We start from the raw sequence: 19,638 nt of genomic DNA, 5'->3' as shown, positions 1-19,638 counted from the left end.
AATAACTTCTAAACCGTTATTGCGCATGGTGAACAAAGTATGCCAGTGTTCATTAACCAATCTTGTTGTTATCGTCTACCCTATTACCATTTTTGTGCCCTTTTAACGATTGTAGAGAGTACAGGAACTTGAGGAAAACGTGAGGTAACGTCAAGGTTGGTTTATGAATACGGGCCTATGACTGGCCATAAAAATCATGCCATGCATGCCACGTGCACCATGACACACGTGACCAAGTCATGGAGCTACAAGGGCCATTTTATTAACTTGATGTATACCAAGAATAAGTCTTCCTGTACAATGAGTCACTGCACACACTGTCCCGTTCGGGGTAGGACACGCACAAAAGACTCTACATTAGCTAGATTAGCACATGCTCTCATTAGCACGTGCATTCTAAACTTGCCTTGCTTTAAGCTGCATTCGGCGTGAACTACACATTCCCAAGCACCCAAAAGCTTTTCTTCAGAAAAGGGTCGGCAGTTTAGGCAATCTGTGAGGCGCTTTAGTGATTGTTTTTCGACCGCGTGTTCAGGGCACATGCACAGGATGTGATTAACAGAGTCTGATGCGTGACACACACTGCAAAATTGCTTGGCATGATAGTGTATCACGAATATAAATGACTGATCATAGCATATATATCCCCCGATCATGGAGCTATATTGAACCTTTTATATATTTGTACCAAATTTGGCATGCTAATCACATGGTCTAATCCGCATGGTCTTATTTAGACATACTCAATGTGCCCGCTGGCTAGGCAATCTATACTTACTTAAAATTCCCTTGTTTAGCTTAGCTTAATCTGTGTTGATATGGGTTGGCTTGACTTGGTTTTACTCAGGCATCCAACTGGCTGAACAATCTCAACTCACTCAAAATTCACTTATTCAGCATTTTCCTAATCCAGCCCCAATATGGCCATATTCAGTCACCCAACTGGCTAGCCATAGTCAGCCACCTAACTGACTTACTCAAAATTTTGTACAGAATTAGCTTAATTTGGCCTAATCTGCATGGTATTATTATAAACATACTCATACAACTGGCTACGCAATTTCAACTCCCTAAGATTTCACTTTTCAGTATTAGCTTAATCTAGCTTAATCTACGAGGGCTTAACATGATCAAACTCGGTCATCTATTGACTAGACAATCTCAACTAAAACTGACTTGTTCAAGACTAGCTTAATCTAGATTGGCTTAACGTGGGCTGTGCTCGTGCATTCAATGGGCTAGGTACTCTAACTCACTCAAAATTTACTTGTTCGGTATTATGATAATCCAGATTAGCTTAATCTGGCTTAATCTGCATTGACTTAATGTGGCCATACTCAGTCATCCAACAGCCCACACAATTACAACTTACTCAATACTGACTTGTTAAACACCATCGTAATACGGCATTACCCGTACTTCCTTTTCTACGCAGTCAAAACTGGATAGCCTATCTCAACTTAGAATTGACCTGTTCAAAAATAGCATAATTTGGATTAGCTTAATTGAACTTAATAAGAATGAACACAACCTAGTTACACCTAAATCTATCTCGTAGCTATGAGAGCTCATATTATTTAGCAAGATCCAACACTAACCACAACAATACAGTTGAACCTTAACAAAAACACCCCTGTAACGAATTCCTCAATATAATGAAGCTTTTCTATTCCCCGCCGTAACTCCATAGAAGCACATGTGCTCGTGACCTCTATGTAACAAAAAGTAACAGCGGGAGACATACTTGAAACGAATTTTCGTCCTGAACAATCTAGGAATTTTGTCCCAATTTTGTCATTTTGCCACGAGCATGCATCTTTCGCAGTTGCCCCCCTGCTAATTACACATGAAGCCACAGAGGTGAACAAAACATGCTCGTGGCCCGGCGGCTGCCAGGAGAGCGAGCACCTGTTATTGCACATCGGTGTGTGTGAGGTGAGCAGGTGAGTCAGCGCCCCACGAGCTGGCGTTGCCGCTGCTTTCGCCACCGCGGACGCATGCTCGAATGTACCCTCCACCTCCCTCCAAACAAAAAGCAAGACAATAAAACTACTGCTGCGTTGGTAGTGCCATGCTTTTAGTTAGCCTCACGTATGGGGGTTAATGCTGCATATGAAGCGCTCTTTACCGAATAGTTTTCCGCAGTACCACATCATTCCTGCTGCGTTGCCGACACCGTGCAGGCGTGTATGGTGCATGGTTTCACTGCACGTGCATGGTGTGGCCCCCGACAACATTCAGTTTTGCTTTTTTTTAATGCAGACAACCATGTCATCACTACTGAGGGGATGTCAGATTAGGTGCTGATGCAAACTCTTTGACACCACGGTAACAATGACGCATCTTCGGAGGCCGATTCATCACACGCTACAGTCTTGCGCCACGCCACGAGTTCGTTGGACCGTAGCCTTTGCGATTAGTCGATTAGCACTGGCAACAACACAACAATGCGTTGAATGCAATGCAATAAATGCGACAGCAACAAATTGCAATGTTATAGGAAGTAAGGCTGGTAGACGATTCTTCAGGATCCGATATCGCAGAACTCATACAAAACCTTAGTGTAAGCAAATACGGCCGTTCCGGGGGGAATTGCACATTTCACACAGTCTCTTCACGTTGAAAGCGCACTAATGCTTATGAAGGTAGCATGCGCGCTAGCAATCGTGCCCTTAAAATGAAAGTTCTCAGTTGCTATACTTGAGCAAACCCTCAACGCCCCTGCGTTTTTTCATGTTCGTCCAAGACGTGTGGTCGCCTTTCTGTTTGAGCATCTGAGAACAGTTCTAACACGCGAGGGGATGTCATTTTATGTGCCGACTAGGCACCAGAGATGGGCCGACTTATTCGATCGGAGCTTCAGCAGCGCTCGCGCACTTTTACCCGCTCGTAAAGGCTGCGATGCGTAGGAGCATGTTATCGATTTGAACTTGTGACATATTATGATGGCGACGGCAAAAATCTGCCAAGAGTGTTCATATAACTGCTATCGCAATAATAACACAGTCTTTTACCGCTAAATAAGTGTTTTAGGTTAGCTGTGCCTTCAGTTCCCCTTTTGTTTATTTTTTGTGGGTTAACTTCTCGAATTTTTGTACCAGACCTACATATTACTAAATTCTCTATACAACAAATTTTTTGCGAATTTGTCAATTTTGTTGCATCTTGCTTTAACTGTACAGCCTATTCTCACTTATTCTGTATCAATCAGTAGAGATTGGTATTGATTAGTGCCGATTGGCTTGCCGAAAGTTACCTAAACAGGTCGGAATATACCGGCTTAACTAGACCATCTTGTAATCGTAACTACGTTAATTATGGCAGCTTAATTGGTATCAAATAGTACCTGTCAGTACTTGTTTGTATCAATTACTATAGACTGATCTGACTAAGCTTAATTAGCTTAACCTACATGCAATCCTTTAAGCTTTATCTGTGACATGAGGGTGCTGTGATAAGGGTTTCACCAGTGTGACATGAATCTCATATTCAACAATTTCTTTTGTAAATTTTTTGAAGTTTTTTTTTAAAAAGATGGTAGTCTTTTTTTGGGACACTTGAATGCAGAAATGTCTGTCACACACTTCAGCCACTCAGTGAAAGCTTAAGCACTTGCCGAGTGCCCAGCTATCTTCAACTGGTGGCTGCATTCATGCTTGAGAACATTTTCAATCAAAAAAGCAAATATTACGCATATCTGAGGTGTAACATTAATATGAAAGTATTCGATGGTGTGTTTCTTTGCAAGCTATATAGATAGATACATAATTCTAAAGACCCTAGTGTTTCTTACACTGCGCTGAAACTGCATCGCTACGCACGAAAAAACACTCTGCCAACGATATTGTCACGGGGTCATGACGCGGACGAAGGGAGCAAGCTGAATGGTAAGATGAACTTGTTTATTTGGCTGAACTTGAGACCACATAAAAGGAAAATCAGATTAGAGCAAGACACTATCACTGATAGCGACAACAGAGCACACGCTGCAAAATTACCTGACAAGCCGTGAAGCTTGTCGGCATTTATACACATGCCGTTGAATATCCTAACGTTATCGCTAGCGGCCGCATAGGTTACAGAATAATCTGTAATGTTTGTGAAGATGATGTGATTTTAACAAAACCACCTACTGAAGCTTCTCAAACACTGAAAGCGTTGTGGTTTGCGCTGAGAGTTACTAACAGTGTAATGGGGCAACAACAAAACTTAAGAAAGGAATGTGGCATTGCCCCCCTCAGAAAAAGGAATCGTCCCGATGCTTTAACAAAAGATGAAAGCACAACAAGGAAGGTAGGAAATAAACTATAAGTACTAGCCATAAAAAAAAACCAACAACAACAAAAATACAATCCTCGGTCGCCATTCTCGTAGTCTTGTGGCAGTGGGTCAACGAGGGCAGGGGTGAGCAGTCAGCGTCGGAGTGTTTTCTTCCTGACTTGTACACGACGGTAATGTCAAATTCTTGAAGTCTGCTCCACACGTAGGACAACAGGCACGTTGAAATTCCAAGATTTGTCAATGTCGTCTGATGCCGCGTCGCAGAGTGGTGATCCTTTTGCTGATGCAGGGGCACTGTAAACTTTCCGACAGCATAGATTTTGGTCATTTCACACGGGACGACCAGGAGGGTGCAGAGACCGTGTAAGCAGAAATTAGGCCTACAATGGTAAGTGCCACGCCATGAACTCAGTCAGCTCGGGACTCAAAGAGAAAGGTGCCACCACAAGTTGCTCCAACACATGCCGCAACTGTAGGCGAGTCTTCGTGCAACAGTTTGCCCTCGAGTGAGGTACTCTTACACAATGCGCTGTCAGTTATGCAAAGCCTGGCGAGCACCCTGCAAAACACAGCGCAGGCCCCCTTGCAGACTGTGCGACCACGTGTCAAGGTAGACATGCCTACCTACACAGGTTACCATGACTCCAAGAGTGCCAACAAGTACCTTGAGCGATTGCTCCATTATCAGCAGGCGACAGGGCTTTCTGACGCCGAACTTCTCGAGCGTGTGGTCCCGGTGTCACTCACCGAGCAAGCGGCTTGATGGTTCCGGAAGACCCGACATCGCACCCACATGATAGAACAGTTTCGTGACAACTTCTGCGGCGAATTCGTACGGGCTAATCATGAGTGGCATTTGCCGAGTAAATTGGAGCTACGCATCTGGCATCCGGAATAATCTTTGCTAGTGTATATACGGGCGATGAACGAACTGTACCATCTCGCTAACCCTCGCGTTACGCGACAGGTGCACCCGACTTTTGCGGCGCACTTCAGGGGATGCAAGTTTGCAGACCTAGAAGAGCTCGCTACCAAGGCGAAGTGTATACAAGGGGGCATGCTCGCAGCGCGATCCTATCGCCCACCTCCGCTCGCAGCGCAGTCAATCGAGCCTTGCTGTGCGTGGAATCGCAGCACGGTAGCCTCAGAAGCATTTAGGGGTAAAGCGTTAGCATTGATCACTGATGAGCACTTACCACGCGGTTGGGATGTGTCAGACTGCGCTTTGAAACCCTACGTTTACGTGCTCCATACAGCCCGTGCCACCTCCGCGCGTGCCATTCCACGGCAGGCGTGCACGATAGACACGAGGCCTAACAAGCTGCTCAACCCGGAGCGAGGATTACCAGATCAAAGCGACTTGCGATCGAGCCGGCTAAGTTTTCATGGTCCTTGCTATCGGTGTGGCGCACCACGGCACATCGCCCGCAAATGCGACCGCACACTGGGTAGGGAGCAAATGCGCGGTTCGTGAAACAGACGGCGCTGCCGGTGATCCACATCAGGCACTGCGCGGCGATCAGTCATCCTACCAATGCGTTCGGATCACTGGCACCCTCTGCCTGATGTGCCTGTGATGCCGTAGACTCACCCGCACCGTTGATCGAGTTAACGATAGCTCGAAAGAAGTTCTTAGCACTTTTGGATACAGGGGCAAGCGCTTCTTTATTTGGGGAGGATGTGTTGCCCCATCTCCGCGAGAACAATACCCACTTGAGACAAAGCAACACCATCTTCCGCCTTGCTACGGGCACAGCCCAATCAAGCGGCGCAACTAGTCTAGTGATCCGCTGGGATAGACACGTGAGACAAACATTTTGTGAATATTCCTGGGCTGTAAATGTCTCTAATCCTGGGTCGAGACTTCCTCGCCTAGTCGGGTATTGTCATTGACATTGCAAACGGCGGTCACCAAAAGCGCGACAGAGATTCGCTAAAGCTTTTCTCGAAGGCTTCTGCACATTGAAAAAGACATGCCAATCACAGGAAGAGTAATGTACGCGAGCAGGAAAGCGCGCCGAGAAAGAGAGTAACCACCCCGCCGGAACAATGTGCCGCACTATTGGCAAGGTAACTGCAACCGCTTATGGTAGAGGCACAGAGCCTGCCAGAAGGGGAACGAGCACAGCTGTGATCACTGTTGTACGAGTACGACGCGATGTTCACCGATTGCCCCGGCCACACTACGCTGGTCAAGCATAGCACGTGTGATGCACGGCCTTGAAAATGCGATCCCCGACTGATAAGCTTGGCTACGCAGAAAGCACTTGACATTGCCTTGGACGAACTCATTGACACAGGCGTAGTTGAGAGGTCAAACAACCCATGGGGTTTCCCGGGAGTTCTTGTCCCAGAGAAAATTGATACATATCGCTTTCGTGTAGACTACCACAGGCTGAATGAGGTTACGAAGATGGACGTGTACCCTTCTCCCTCAATTTCATTGCTAGTATCCAACCTAGGCGGGGCAAAGTACTACACCACACTCGACGCTAGCCATGGATATTTTCAGGTTGAGATAGACAAGCGGGATAAAAAGAAGTCAGCTTTCACATGCCACAGAGGACTTTTCCCATTCAGGAGAATTTTTGTCTTGGTAGAAACTCCCACTACGAATCAGAGGCTAATGGACCGTGTTTTGGAATACGCAAAGTGGCAGCATGCTCTCGCATATCTAGACGACATAGTGGTTTACTGGAAAACGTTCGAGGAGCACTTGCGGCATATGAGAGGTGTTCTAGAAAGGCTGAGGTGTGCGGACATCACTCGAACCCGAAGAAAGTTGAGATAGCGGCGTCCCGAATAACATTACTGGGATTCACGGTTGACGAGGGTAGCATTTTGCCAGATAACAATAAGCTTGAAGCGATTGTCAGCTATCCATCACCGAACAATATCAGTGAGCTGAGGCGCTTTCTGGGGGCGGTGAGCATTTATCACCAATCCATTCCAGACTGTGCCGCAGTGCAGGCACCTTTGACGAAGCTCTTTGGGAATGGCCAGCATTGAGCTGGGAGCAGTGAGGAGGAGGCCGCACAGCATTGCCTCACAAATTTGCTGGCGAACATGGCTCTGCTGCAGCTACCCGATTTGAACAGAGAGTTTGTGATTCACAGAGACACAAGCGACCTGAGCTTAGGAGCGATTCTGCTTCAGGAGCATGGAGATTCTCTCTGAACGATTGCGTTCATGAGCTGTTGGTTGACACTGGCGGAGAAGAGCCACTCGGTAACCGAGAAAGAGTGTCTCACGATAGTTTTCACACTCTGCAGGTTTGACTTTTACATCGACGGAGTTGTGTCTGTAATTGAGACGGACCACATGGCGCTCACGTGGTTGAGATGCTTGAATGAACCAAGTGGCCGCCTGCCACGTCGGGCATTGCTACTGGAGCATTACTATTTCACCGTTCGCTACCGCAAGGGTAAGAACAACGCCGTGGCCTACGCACTATCGCGTGCTCCAGTCCGACATGAGGCAAGTCACGCGACTAACTTGGAATGAACTGAGAGCGAGACACTCGTGCTAACGAAAACAGCGAAGCAATTGTCAGTTCAAGGCAAAAGCGTGAACCATGTAGAGGCTGTTGTTAGCGCAGGGATTGTTTTCAGCAGAAGGGAACTGTTAGAAGCTCAGCAGAAAGATCCATTTTGTCAAAAGGTGTTCGACGAGCTTTGGGAGCCAGGTGGTAGTGAGGCCACTGCACAGATGGGGGAAGCTGGTGTTTTTGTCGGTGCGGAACGCTCGGCAACAGCTGGCAGTGCTGTGAGCGCGCTGGATTCATATCTGCTGGATTCTGACGGCGCCCTGCTGAGGTACATCCCATCCGACGATGACACAAGTGATTCATTCAAAGTCGTGATACTGCGCACGTTGAGAGAAGCACTTCGCTACTTTCATGACCCGTGAATTGCTGCGCATGCGAGCGGCTTTAAGACTTATGCTAAGTTGTGTCCCCTCGCTACCTGGCCAGGCATGAATCAGGATGTAATTCACTACACCCATTTATGTCGTGTGTGCCAAAGCGTCAAGCCACGAGGCGGACGTACACCTGGCTCCATGCAACCGATACACAGTCAGACTCCCTGACAAATCGCGGCATGGGACATAATGGGCCAGTACCCCACAACTCATAGCATTTAGTGGTGATCGCAGATCACTTAACTAAATGGGTTGAAATTTTCCCCCTTATGTAGCTGATGGCTCGAGTGATTGTAGAGAAGTTGATGAAGGTGTTTACCAAGTTCAGGTTCCCTGAGCAGTTTATCACAGACAACGCGTTTTATTTCCTTGCGAAGATGTTTGTTGACACGTATGCCGCGTTGGGCATTAAGCACAAGAAAACAACCACCTACCTTGTTCCGTCGAACCCCACGAAGCGAGTCAATCACAACATCAAGCACATGCATGTTGCATTCTCTGAAAGACATAGGTATTGGGATACCTACCTTCCAGAGATCGGTTCTTCATAACGATCGATTGCGTAAACCTATCGACTGTGTATGTGCCTTCTTTGAACCTGGGGAGAGAACTGCAGAATTCGATAGAGACCATTCTCGCAGATCACAGTGAAGTGCCAGTGGCGACATCAGCACACGCTGAATATGCAACGCAGCTGTGCGAGAAGTTAGCCGAAGCTTTACATAAAGCTTGGCATAATTTCAGCACACTGTTAGGGCCCAGCAGAAGGCGCAGTACGACCGCATGCATCGGAATGTACACTACGAATTGGGCAATCTGGTGCTGCGGCGCCATCATGTTCTCAGCGATGCTAGCAAACAGCTTGCTGCCTTGCTGGCACCGAAATGGTCTGGGCCGTACCGAGTGCATGAGAAAGTTTCTTCGCTCGTTTATCGGCTCGCGAACATGAAAGGCAAACCGAGCGGCTGACAGGTGCCCATATGCGACTTGAAACGCTACATGTCATGCGAAGAGCACGAGGATTACAGCCAGTTCCCCTCCAGGCGGCGAGCGGTGGGTGAGAATGCTCGACACCCGAGTGAGGAGCCTAGAACCGTGTTACTTCCTGTGCAACAGGTGGAGAAAACTCTCCACAGCAGGCCGCGTTTGATATGTTCGACACGAGGTGCAAACGAGGTTTGATATGTTCGACACGAGGGACACGAGGTTTGATATGTTCGACACGAGGTGATGTGTTCGACACGAGGTGATGTGTTCGACACGAGGTGATGTGTTCGACACGAGGTGATGTGTTCGACACGAGGTGATGTGTTCGACACGAGGTGATAAGTTCGACACGAGGTGGGTTCGCACGCAACACATGTGCGATTGTTAACCTGTCTTTTTTTCTGTGTCGACTTTCAACGAGCAGATGGAAAGTCCCTCTACAAATTTTATCATTGCGTCACACCTTTCATGACATGAACAGTTAGGTGCCAAGGTTGACATGGCTCAGATGGTCCTGTTTTACACATGCACTGTTGTTTCATAAGTTGGGGGTGGTGTGTACAATTCTTGAATAAACATTCGGTTGTAAGTCCAGAGCTTGTTCTGTGTAGTTGTTATTCGCTGTCTTTGTGTGGTTTTTCACTGTTCTTTTTTTTCCGATTACAGCAAGCACCTTGCTCCGAAAAATTGATTTGCCGCACAAACTTGAAGGAAAACAAGGGAGACAGGAAAGAGCACAGTTTCCTGCGCTCTCTGCACTCTTTCCTGTCTCCCTTGCTTTCCTTCAAGTTTGTGCAGCAAATCAATTTTTCAAGTATGAACCAACTAGTTTGCAAAAAAGTATTGCTTCACCTTGCCCTGATCAGGTCTACACTGCCCAGATGAAATGACATGTCCAAGGAACTTGAGGGAATCGTGGCAGAGTTGAATCTTGTCTGGATTAATGACGAGGCCTGCTCTTCGGATGCGCTCTAATACATATTAAATGTGTTCCACGAGGTCATCAAGGGTGTCTGAATAAACTAAGACATCGTTGACAAATGCCATTGCAAATCTGTGATTTACACTGCCGAAAACAGTGTCTACCAAATTAGAAGGTTTGTACCTGCAACACCAAAGGGCATCCTAGTAAACTTGTAAGTACCCTGGTGGCAGATAAATTCAGTCTTGGGAATATCTTGCTCACGCACTGGGATCTGGAAAAACCATTGCGAAAGGTCAAAACTTGAAAACCATTCCAAATGTGCCAAGAGCCAGTCAGTCCTGGGCATGGGATAGGCAGGCACACTTGTATGGCTATTCAGTGGCCGATAATTGACTGCAAGGCGGAATCCACTGAACTTCTTTTCAACAAGAAGAGGAGAACTAGTCCACTCGCTGGTGCTTGAGCATATGAGTTCTTTCTCCGGAGCAGCAATGCAGCTGTCCATGATGGCCTTTTTTTTTAGCGTTGACAGGGCGAACTTTGCAACGTACAGGTTGGCTATCCCCAGTGTCAATGCAGTGCTCAGAAAGTGTAGTGCAACCTGGAGTAGCAGTAATAATTGGGCTGAAGTACCCAAGCACATGTGCTGATTGATTGATACGTGGGGTTTAACATCCCCAAACCACCATATGATTATGAGTGACGCCGTAGTGAAAAACTCCGGAAATTTCGACCACCTGGGGTTGTTTAACGTGCACCAAAATCTGAGCACACGGGCCCACAGCATTTTTGCCTCCATCAAAAATGCAGCCGCCCCAGCTGGGATTCGATCCCACGACCTGCAGGCTAGCAGCCGAGTACCTTATACACTAGACCACCGTAGCAGGTCTCAAGCACTTGTGCTAGACTTTTGTCTACGTTGTCCTGAGCTGTGAGATGTGTGGGGTTACTGGCGGTGGAGATTTCTGAGTTGGCAGCAAGGTCAGATGGCCCAGCGAATATTACTTGCAGGTGACAGGTCTCTTCGCTGTCTAGCCCTCCTTTAACCCGGCGCTCTCCCTTGATGAAAGGCACCATGCACTGCGGTTCAGTACCGATTGTCCAACCTCCAAGTGGAACATGAAATGATATTTTGGTCACAGACAGAAAGCCTCTCCCGAGTGCTATGTCGCAACAAAGGTCGGGCACACACAAAAAACGCTGCTGGCAAGAGCCTGCTACCCAGTGTATCTTGCATGAGAGCGAGGTAGAGAACCAGCCTGCAGCTAAGCGGAGTACTCGTATCTCTCTTTTATGGCTGGCCCCTGTGGCTTTGGCGGTCACCATCGCCTGTTGTCCTAGAAGACTTATGCTGGACCCAGTGTCTAAGAGAGCCTGAAACGTCGTCGCTCTAATGCGAATATCGAGCATGTGTTCTTTTCGGCCAGCAGCAGTCGCAACCTGGAGCGCGCAGTCGTAGATGCCCGCCGGCACAACATCTACCAACGGCGGTTTCCCAGAATCCGGTTGTCTGGGCATTCGACCCGCAAGTGTCCCGGTTAACCGCAGTTGAAACACATGGACGGCACATTTTGCCTAGCCGTGGAGCACTGGCGGCCAACATGGCCGATCCCTCCACAGCGCTGGCAGTGGACCCGCCGTGTGTTGCGCCACTGCCAACGAGCAGCCGGTGGCGAGGCGTAGGCTAACGGCTGCATTAGTATAGGAATGATAGAGGCCGGATATAACTGATGGTAAACATAATGACGAGTAGGTGTAGTGGCCAGTGGTATGGCGAGGCCAATGCGGCAGACATAGTCATACTATGAAGTTTTGGTAGTCTTGGCTGCGTCAGCGTTTATTTGAGGAAAGACCTCGCAAAACGAACGGGCAGAGCCAGTACAGAGACGATGACCCAGAGTGGCAATGAGGACAAAGAGACAAGCGGATGATAGTGATTGTGATCATGCAAGGATGAGGACGATGTAAGTAACAAATGCCCACACTCATTCCCCCCACTTGGAAGCGGACACCCTGGCCGCCGTAAGTCAATGTGACGGGGAACGTCGCGTGAAAGGTTTCATGCAACAAACGTGGATAATCTCTGTGCTGCGGTAGCGGCGGTCTGTTGGGGCGACGAGTGGTGTCACACGATAATTGACCAGCGAAGTCTGTCCTAAAACAATGTATGGCCCAATGAAGCGTGATTGGAATTTGTCGTAGAGACCAGGAGTGTGAATAGGGGTCAAAAGCAGCACTTCGTCACCAGGTTGGAAAGACACAACGTGGTGGGGTGCGTCATAGATGATCTTCCGCTCGTGCTGTCTCGCTTCAGTATTGATGCGTGTCTGATGGCGAGAGTGGGCCAGGCGGGAAATGTATTCTTCGCTAGAAGACTGACATTAATTCCCAAGGCTGTTAAAGAAGGAGACGTCGAGAAAGGTAGTCGGGGTACGTCCGTACACAAGGTAAAACGGTGAGTAGCAAGTTGTTCACTGAACAGTGGTGTTATAAGCGAATGTAAGGAATGGTAAAAGAGTATTCCAGTTTTTGTGGTCGGGTTGGACGTAAACGGCTATCATGTCAGCAAGGGTTCGGTGAAATCTTTCCGTGAGACCATTTGTCTGAGGGTGGTAGCTTGAAGCTGTCTTGTGAGTAGTCCCAGAAGCGCACAGTACTTCATTTACAATTTGTGACTGGAACACTTTGCCGCGGTCACTAAGCAGTACACGAGGAGCCCCATGACGCAGGATTATGGCATGAAGAATAAAGTCTGCAACTTCCACAGCTGAGCCTGTAATAACAGAGGAAGTCTCAGCGTAGCGCGTCAGGTGGTCCACGGCGGTCACTATCCATCGTTTGCCAGCAGGTGTGACGGGGAGAGGCCCGTAAAGGTCAACACCTACAACCTCGAACGGCATTGAAGGGCACGGAAATGGCTGTAGAGGCCCAGCAGGTGCAGACGTGGGGAGTTTACGACGCTAGCATAGGTAGCAGGAACCGACGTACCGCGCTACACTAGAAGAAAGGCCAGGCCAGTAATAACGACATCGAATGCGGTCAAGAGTTTTTTTAAAACCAAGATGGCCAGCAGTCAAGTCGTCGTGGAAGGCTTCGAGCACCTGAAGTCGAAGAGAGCGTGGCAGTACAGGAACCCAGCGCTGACCGTCAGGCTGGTAGACGTGGCGGTAGAGAACCCCATTGTCCAGCTTAAAGTGCAGGAGTTGACGATGGAGTCGCCCGTTTACCTAAGCGGTACCCAAGCAGACGACAAAGCAAACGAACGCTTAGCTTCTCGGAAAATGCGCGACGGTGCGGAGGAAAAAAAAAAAGGCAAATTTTTTTCGATCTTTTTGTCGAAACGCTGACGCTGCAGGTTTACTAGTGCAGAGGCGAAGGCAACACAGGAGGGAAGGTCAGACAGACAGAGGAGGAGTTGCGGAGCAGAAAGCCTGGGCTTGGAAAACCTAAGACAGTGAGGGAGCAGAAAATGAAACACGAGGAATTTTCTTTCTTTAGCTCTGTCTTTTCATCGGAAGAGGCAATGACAGCTGCGACGCGTCGGGTTTTAGTTATCTTTGTCACTTCTACATGTGATCTAAGAGGCCAAAGGGGTATAGGTGTTCTCTGAGGAGGCCTTGTCAGTCATGTTCATCTTTTCGGTGATTACTTATCGTGTCTCTAAAGCAAGTCAGTGTTCGCGCTGCGGTGCTACTACAATGAGTACATCTCTGCTTGCGACAAAGAATGGGAAGCAGTTTTCGCTAAGGAGAAAGTGGAAAATATGGATGAGCTGGAGGCCTTGCACAGCAAAGTATGTGCTGCACGTGTTGGAAAAAAAAAACAGACTTCTTTAAGGAAACGTGCATATTTTGGTGTTCACTTGTGCATTTGTTTTTTATCGTGAAAAACGAGTTCAAGGAACTACAGTTGTAAAGGTAAGACGTTTTAGTCGGTGAAAAATAAGTAGTTATGGTTAATTCCGGGGCTTTCACTATAACGACCTTTCAAAACAATGAACGAATTACCGCGATCCCCTAAAGTTCATTATACCGAGATTTTACTGTATACACGAAGCTTCGAGTGGGCTGCTGGTGTTGCTTGCCTTGATGTCGTCCTGCACACGAAACAGGCTCTCCCAGAGATCAGGCACATGGTCGAGCACGTTGTCCAGGTTGCGGCCACTCAACAGATCAGACAAGGCCAGGCAGCTGCACACCACATGAAAAGATTGGCCATTTTCACCTGCATGCGACAATCTTCCCCAGATACTCACCCATTTTGATCCTAATTCATGCCAAAAGAGAATTAATACAGCCTCAAGAGGAGAAATCTCTACAAAGAATTTTTTTAATTAGCAAAAAAAAACAAGAAAGAAAACAAGTAATTGAAAACAATAAGGTTTGAACTTGAGCTACTTGGCACAGCTTCATGAATGTAAACAATGCGGGCCAAAAATACAAGGAAGACAGGCAAGAATTGGTACTGGCTAACAACATGGGATTTAATTACGTAGGTGCAAATATAAACAATTCTTTAGAAAGGGGCATAGGAGAGCAAGCACTACGTGTTTGTGTCAACTAGTCCACAAATTTGCAAATTTCTAATGTGGAGATTATTGATCACATTGTTAGTATGATTGATTAATGGAATGGGAATGAATCGTCCACACTTTGTAGATTTCTCGCGATTATCCATCTCCATCTGGATGTCTGCGCAGGATGCTTGTCTGTGAAAAATTGGGAGTACAGCCACAATCAGCACTATGCATTGCCAGACTGCTGCCAGTTTTGGTCTTGAGGTTGCTCTTGTGCCCTTGCGGTCGGTCATTGATTGAGTGACCCTTTCTTCAACATGAAGGCCTATGCAAAGCAGTGATACATCACAGGTAACTTGAGTGTTGCAGGGCAGGAACCATGTATGTATGTCGATGTATTCTCTTTTTGTTGTTGTTTCCCTTTCCAAAGAAGCACATATATTTATGCCTTTGAAATATATTTTTGGTCATATATCTACAACGAACAACTTCCAGGAAATGGTAGGAACTGGGCACAAGAACAGTTTGTGACGCCTGCATGCACTGCAGATGCATATACCGTGGCTCAACATGCTTGACTCAGTGCAACAAAGCAGCGCCACTACCAGCGTGCAACTGCTTTTACCTTGTAAGCAGCACAGAATGTAACGGGAATGATTAATGGTAAGACTACTCTTATTTTGAGCACTAATTATAGCATGCATGAAAGCATCACAGTATGTAGAGGAAATCGAATAAGTCTATATTCCAGCTTCTAGGCTCTTCCATTAAGTGCATAAAATGCCAGTTTTTCACCTTTTAAAAATATAAATCCTATCCAGATGATGAAAAAAGATGCTTGAATTGGTCATTAAAATTCACACTCTTTTCATTTCCACCAGGATGGCTAGTTGCTGGTCTCTTCAACATAAAAAGAAAAACATGGTTGATCCCTCCATGATGGAAAACAGTATAACACTAAAGTTAAATGTGTTTTTGCGTAAGAAGTTGAATGGTCACTGTACACTGATAGAAGAAAGCTTGGCCAACATCTATGGCCGTTTTGTAGCTATAGCAATATTTAATGTGAGTGCAGTGGATGCATTCACCTTGACACTTGATCAAACATCTTCATCCTCACAACCAACGTTCATGTTAATCACGGACGTTACTGGTACACTATTACACCAACAAAATTGGTGTACCCTTAAGCTTCGCTTTTAAAGATTGAACACAATAGCAATATTCTGTCCCTAGTACGTAGTTTAACCATTTAGTGCACACTTTTTAGAGGCGAAGCTTCTTTTAGCTTAACCCTGTCCTACGACAGCCATAACCGGCAGCATCAGACAGATGAACAGATAGACAAACAGACAGACAGATGAACGTGTAGTGACACGTATCTCGAAGGATTACGGCCACTAGCGTGGGTGCGGTCTTAGGGAGCCACAGGGCACGCGTTGACCATCGCCGTGGCGAAAACACGATACTGCTCAATGTCACAACACTTTATTGCCTGCGGCAACACCAAAAAGCAGTACAGCCCGTTGCAAAGGCCCAGCGGGAAAGCAAATGGGCTTATCCACGCCACAGGCGAGAAGTACTACACAGGGTGCCGTGGTAAAAGTGATTCACAGAGACACCGGGACCAAGGCCCGGTTGCTCCAGCAAGGGCAAAGGCACTCGCGCTGGCTTCGGAGAGATACGGGTCGGCGTAGCTTGGCCACACACAAGGACACTGCACCACACTTCAGCCTAGCGCTCGGAAGGGGGGGGGGGGGGGGGGCGACATAAGGTAAGCGTTTGCCGCAGGCCCAAAGCACTATTGGCGGTGTCCGAACAAGCTCTAAACGAAGGGAGCCGACAGACAGAAAAGAAAAGCGTGCCTACCCCCATGTCGTCCCCGGAGAGGTCTCTCTCACTCCAGACGCACGCGCGTGAAACCTTTCGGGAGACTTTCCACGCGGCGCAAGAGTCGACATCCACTACCGGGTGAGAGGGGTTAAGCGTCCCTCCTCGCTCTCCCAGCACGGAAGACCGCGGAGGAGAGGAGATCATGTCAGGACATGAGAAAGCAGAAAGAGGCGGCAAAGTCCGCGCAAAGCCGGCGGGCTAGCCTTGATTCCTAAAAACGAATGCACAGATAGACTGAAGCACAGACGGACGGGCGGACGGATAGACGGGCAGACAAACTGATGCACGGACGGACGGACAAACGCAATTGATGAACACACAGACAGACGGACAAATTCACCCAACTCATCATATTCACTCCGTGGATATGCTTTAATTTTTTATCGTATGGTGTTAGTTGAGAAGTGGATTAATACAATGCAAGGATAGAAGCGTGCTTCAGAATTTTGGAGCAGCTTAGAAAGTGGTATTAACGCTGTTTTCGAGCAGCTTTGGTGCTGTCAAAGGGGAGTTTTGGAGCAGATTCGGAGCACCAAAAGGTTTGTATTTAAGCAATGCGAGTTAGTTTTGGGGCAGCTTTCTAGGATCAAGCATCATCATCAATCAAAACTATTTCTCACTAAGAAAAAAAATTCGAATGATTTTTCATAAACTAAACCTTCAGCACTAACGAGCTTACCAAATTTACCACCCCAAAGCGCGTCTACGCGTCTGTGTGTGTGCGTGTGTGATACAAAACATGCTGATTTATTACTCAGCCTGAAACGAAAAAAAAAAAGAATATATTCTTGGTGGAAAAAACATAGGAATATTTTTTTACATGAACGCATCTACTGCAAGGAGTATTGCTAGCCTCTGTTGTCTTGCATCTGATATGAGAAACGGAGGAGTACAGATTATCGCCCTGCACTTCGCTTGGCCGAACTTCGTTATCCCTACACTAATTAAACACACTAGTTGGCTCATCTCCGCTCGGTCTGGCGCAAAGTGGGGACGAGCAATTCACACAGCAAGCCCGCGCACACAATACGATGAGCTGCCAGGAAGTGACGGCATGGGCCGCATATAGGTGCCATGCTGCATGCAACTAACCAGGAGATTATCAAAGACCACGCACCTGCTCCATGTTTCAATGAAGTACTCAAAATCATCACTTGCTCATTAATAGCTCGAATAGAGGCAAGGTTTTGTGCCCTGACCCTCGCTCTTCGAGTTGAAACGATGGCATCAACTTGGATGTTTTAATGAAACTGTCAGTTGTCGCTTAGTATCAAATCGCAGTACAGGAGCGGCAATACGCATCGCAGAAAGCTGATAGTGTTCATTCTGTCGCCATTTTATTTGCTGCGTATTCTGGACCCTTCAACAGTTTCGAAATGCTCCAAGGCGTCGCCACTGCGTGCAATGAAACAATCGTACGACAGTGCCAGCCCAGTATCTTTGCACCACTTTAGCATAAAGGAAGTCTTTCTGGAGGACACTTTGGGCAACATCTGCAGTGGTGCTGTATTTCTTTATTGGTGGCGATAGCGCACGTCAAGAGATGCACGTTGGTACTTGTAAATGCACACTGCCATTTAGTGCACGATCATGCCACGTATTCGGCTGCTACCAACTATCGAGGTTTCACTGCATCACTAGATCTTTCGCAGTTACTCGTGCTAACGCCACATCTTTTGTGGGAAAGCCATGGCGATAACGGTGAGTAGACAAGTAGCAAACCCCATGAATGAACCGGATCACAACATGATCGAACTACACTCGATATGTGTGCGGCCGGGTCTTTTATGCCGCCATTGCTTGTTCGATGATAATAGTCGGCTAGATTCAGCGGTTTACTCTTCCAATCGACAATTATCATGGATACCGTTGTTTTGATCAGTCTGCCGCAGTATGTCAAATTGCTGCAGAATGGCCCAAATGGCGCAGCACTTCCAGCCCTGTACAATGTAACCTATAAAGTTAAAAGGGGCTTATGTCAGTAAAACTTCCATATATGGCTGCATTTTGTGTAATAGGTAGCATACTTTAAACCACGGAAAATTATGCTTGTGAGATACTTTTCTACTTGCCATGCATTCGCTACGTGATAGGAAACACGTGTGTGCCTTTTGCATTGGTTGGCTGGCTTTAAACCCTGAAGTCGTCATGATAATCACATTGTAGTGAAAACATTGACTTGAGATGTGCGAGTTGTCGTCGATGAGCATTCGTGTGCAGTGTGCGGGACCGATTTGAAGTGCGCAGTTATCGCCGTGATGGTGATTAATGATGATTGGGTGAAGTAGACCAAACAACAACATATACATTTATTTAACTACTTTTGAACAACGATATTGTCCACCGAATCGATACATCAATCGTTATCAACACACCAGGACATCCGTACACAATATGACCATACACACTCTATGACAAACACAATTACACAACAAACACACAATAACATGACAAATGCAAAACACGACAAACACACAATAACATGACAAACACAATAACACGACAAGGCATCGTTGCCAACTCTTGACTTACCATGAGGGCCCCGGCGCGTACCCGCAGGGCCGAGCACCGAGGACCCAAGCTAGAGACAACCATTCGCGGCAACCGCCACACGCAGAAGAAACTCGCTCAACTCTCGCCCGCCACCAAGGCTTGCTTTCCACCAGGGGTCACCCCCGGTGCTACCACTCTGCCAACCATGATGATGATAGTGGTGCTCACCACGAACACAATGCCATCTATCGCCCGGTGGCTGTCACCTCCGAAATAAGGCTTTTGGGCGAGACAAGAGTGCCACGCAGCGCAAACAACCTTACGAGGGGTGTTAGTACTCCCACATCTCCCCAACCTTAATTCAAACCATATTCCGAAAACAAAGAAGTCAGCTACAACAAGCTCTAACAAAAAAAATCACAACACAAGTCCCTTTATAATGTCCATGCACCACGACACCGCTGCCGCTTGACACTGCTGCACTGTCAGGCTCGACATCACCTCAGTACCGGTCCCGCAACCATCGGCGCGACGAACCGTCACCAGTGCCGACACGTCGAGTTGCGACCAGCACTCACGAGGGCGCTGAACTGCAGGCAGTTGCTCAGGTCGCAAGCATCTC

General features: G+C 47.3%; 1 protein-coding gene across 8 annotated transcripts in view; it reads right to left on the bottom strand.

Moving 5' to 3' along the window:
- LOC119178803 (proteasome adapter and scaffold protein ECM29) overlaps positions 1-19,638 on the bottom strand; it is an 881,180-nt gene that overhangs the window by 331,667 nt on the left and 529,875 nt on the right. For all 8 annotated transcript variants that reach the window (XR_012895350.1, XM_075895092.1, XM_075895224.1 and 5 more), the window contains one exon: positions 14,199-14,304. Coding sequence is in view for 7 of the 8 variants with exons in the window: in XM_075895092.1 (XP_075751207.1) it covers positions 14,199-14,304 (106 nt within the window). In the remaining variant the exon portion in view is untranslated. The remainder of the gene's footprint in view (positions 1-14,198; positions 14,305-19,638) is intronic.

Source organism: Rhipicephalus microplus, chromosome 1, assembly GCF_043290135.1.
Source record: "Rhipicephalus microplus isolate Deutch F79 chromosome 1, USDA_Rmic, whole genome shotgun sequence".
NCBI classification, from domain to species: Eukaryota; Metazoa; Arthropoda; class Arachnida; order Ixodida; family Ixodidae; genus Rhipicephalus; species Rhipicephalus microplus.
This window is presented reverse-complemented; position numbering and strand designations above follow the sequence as displayed.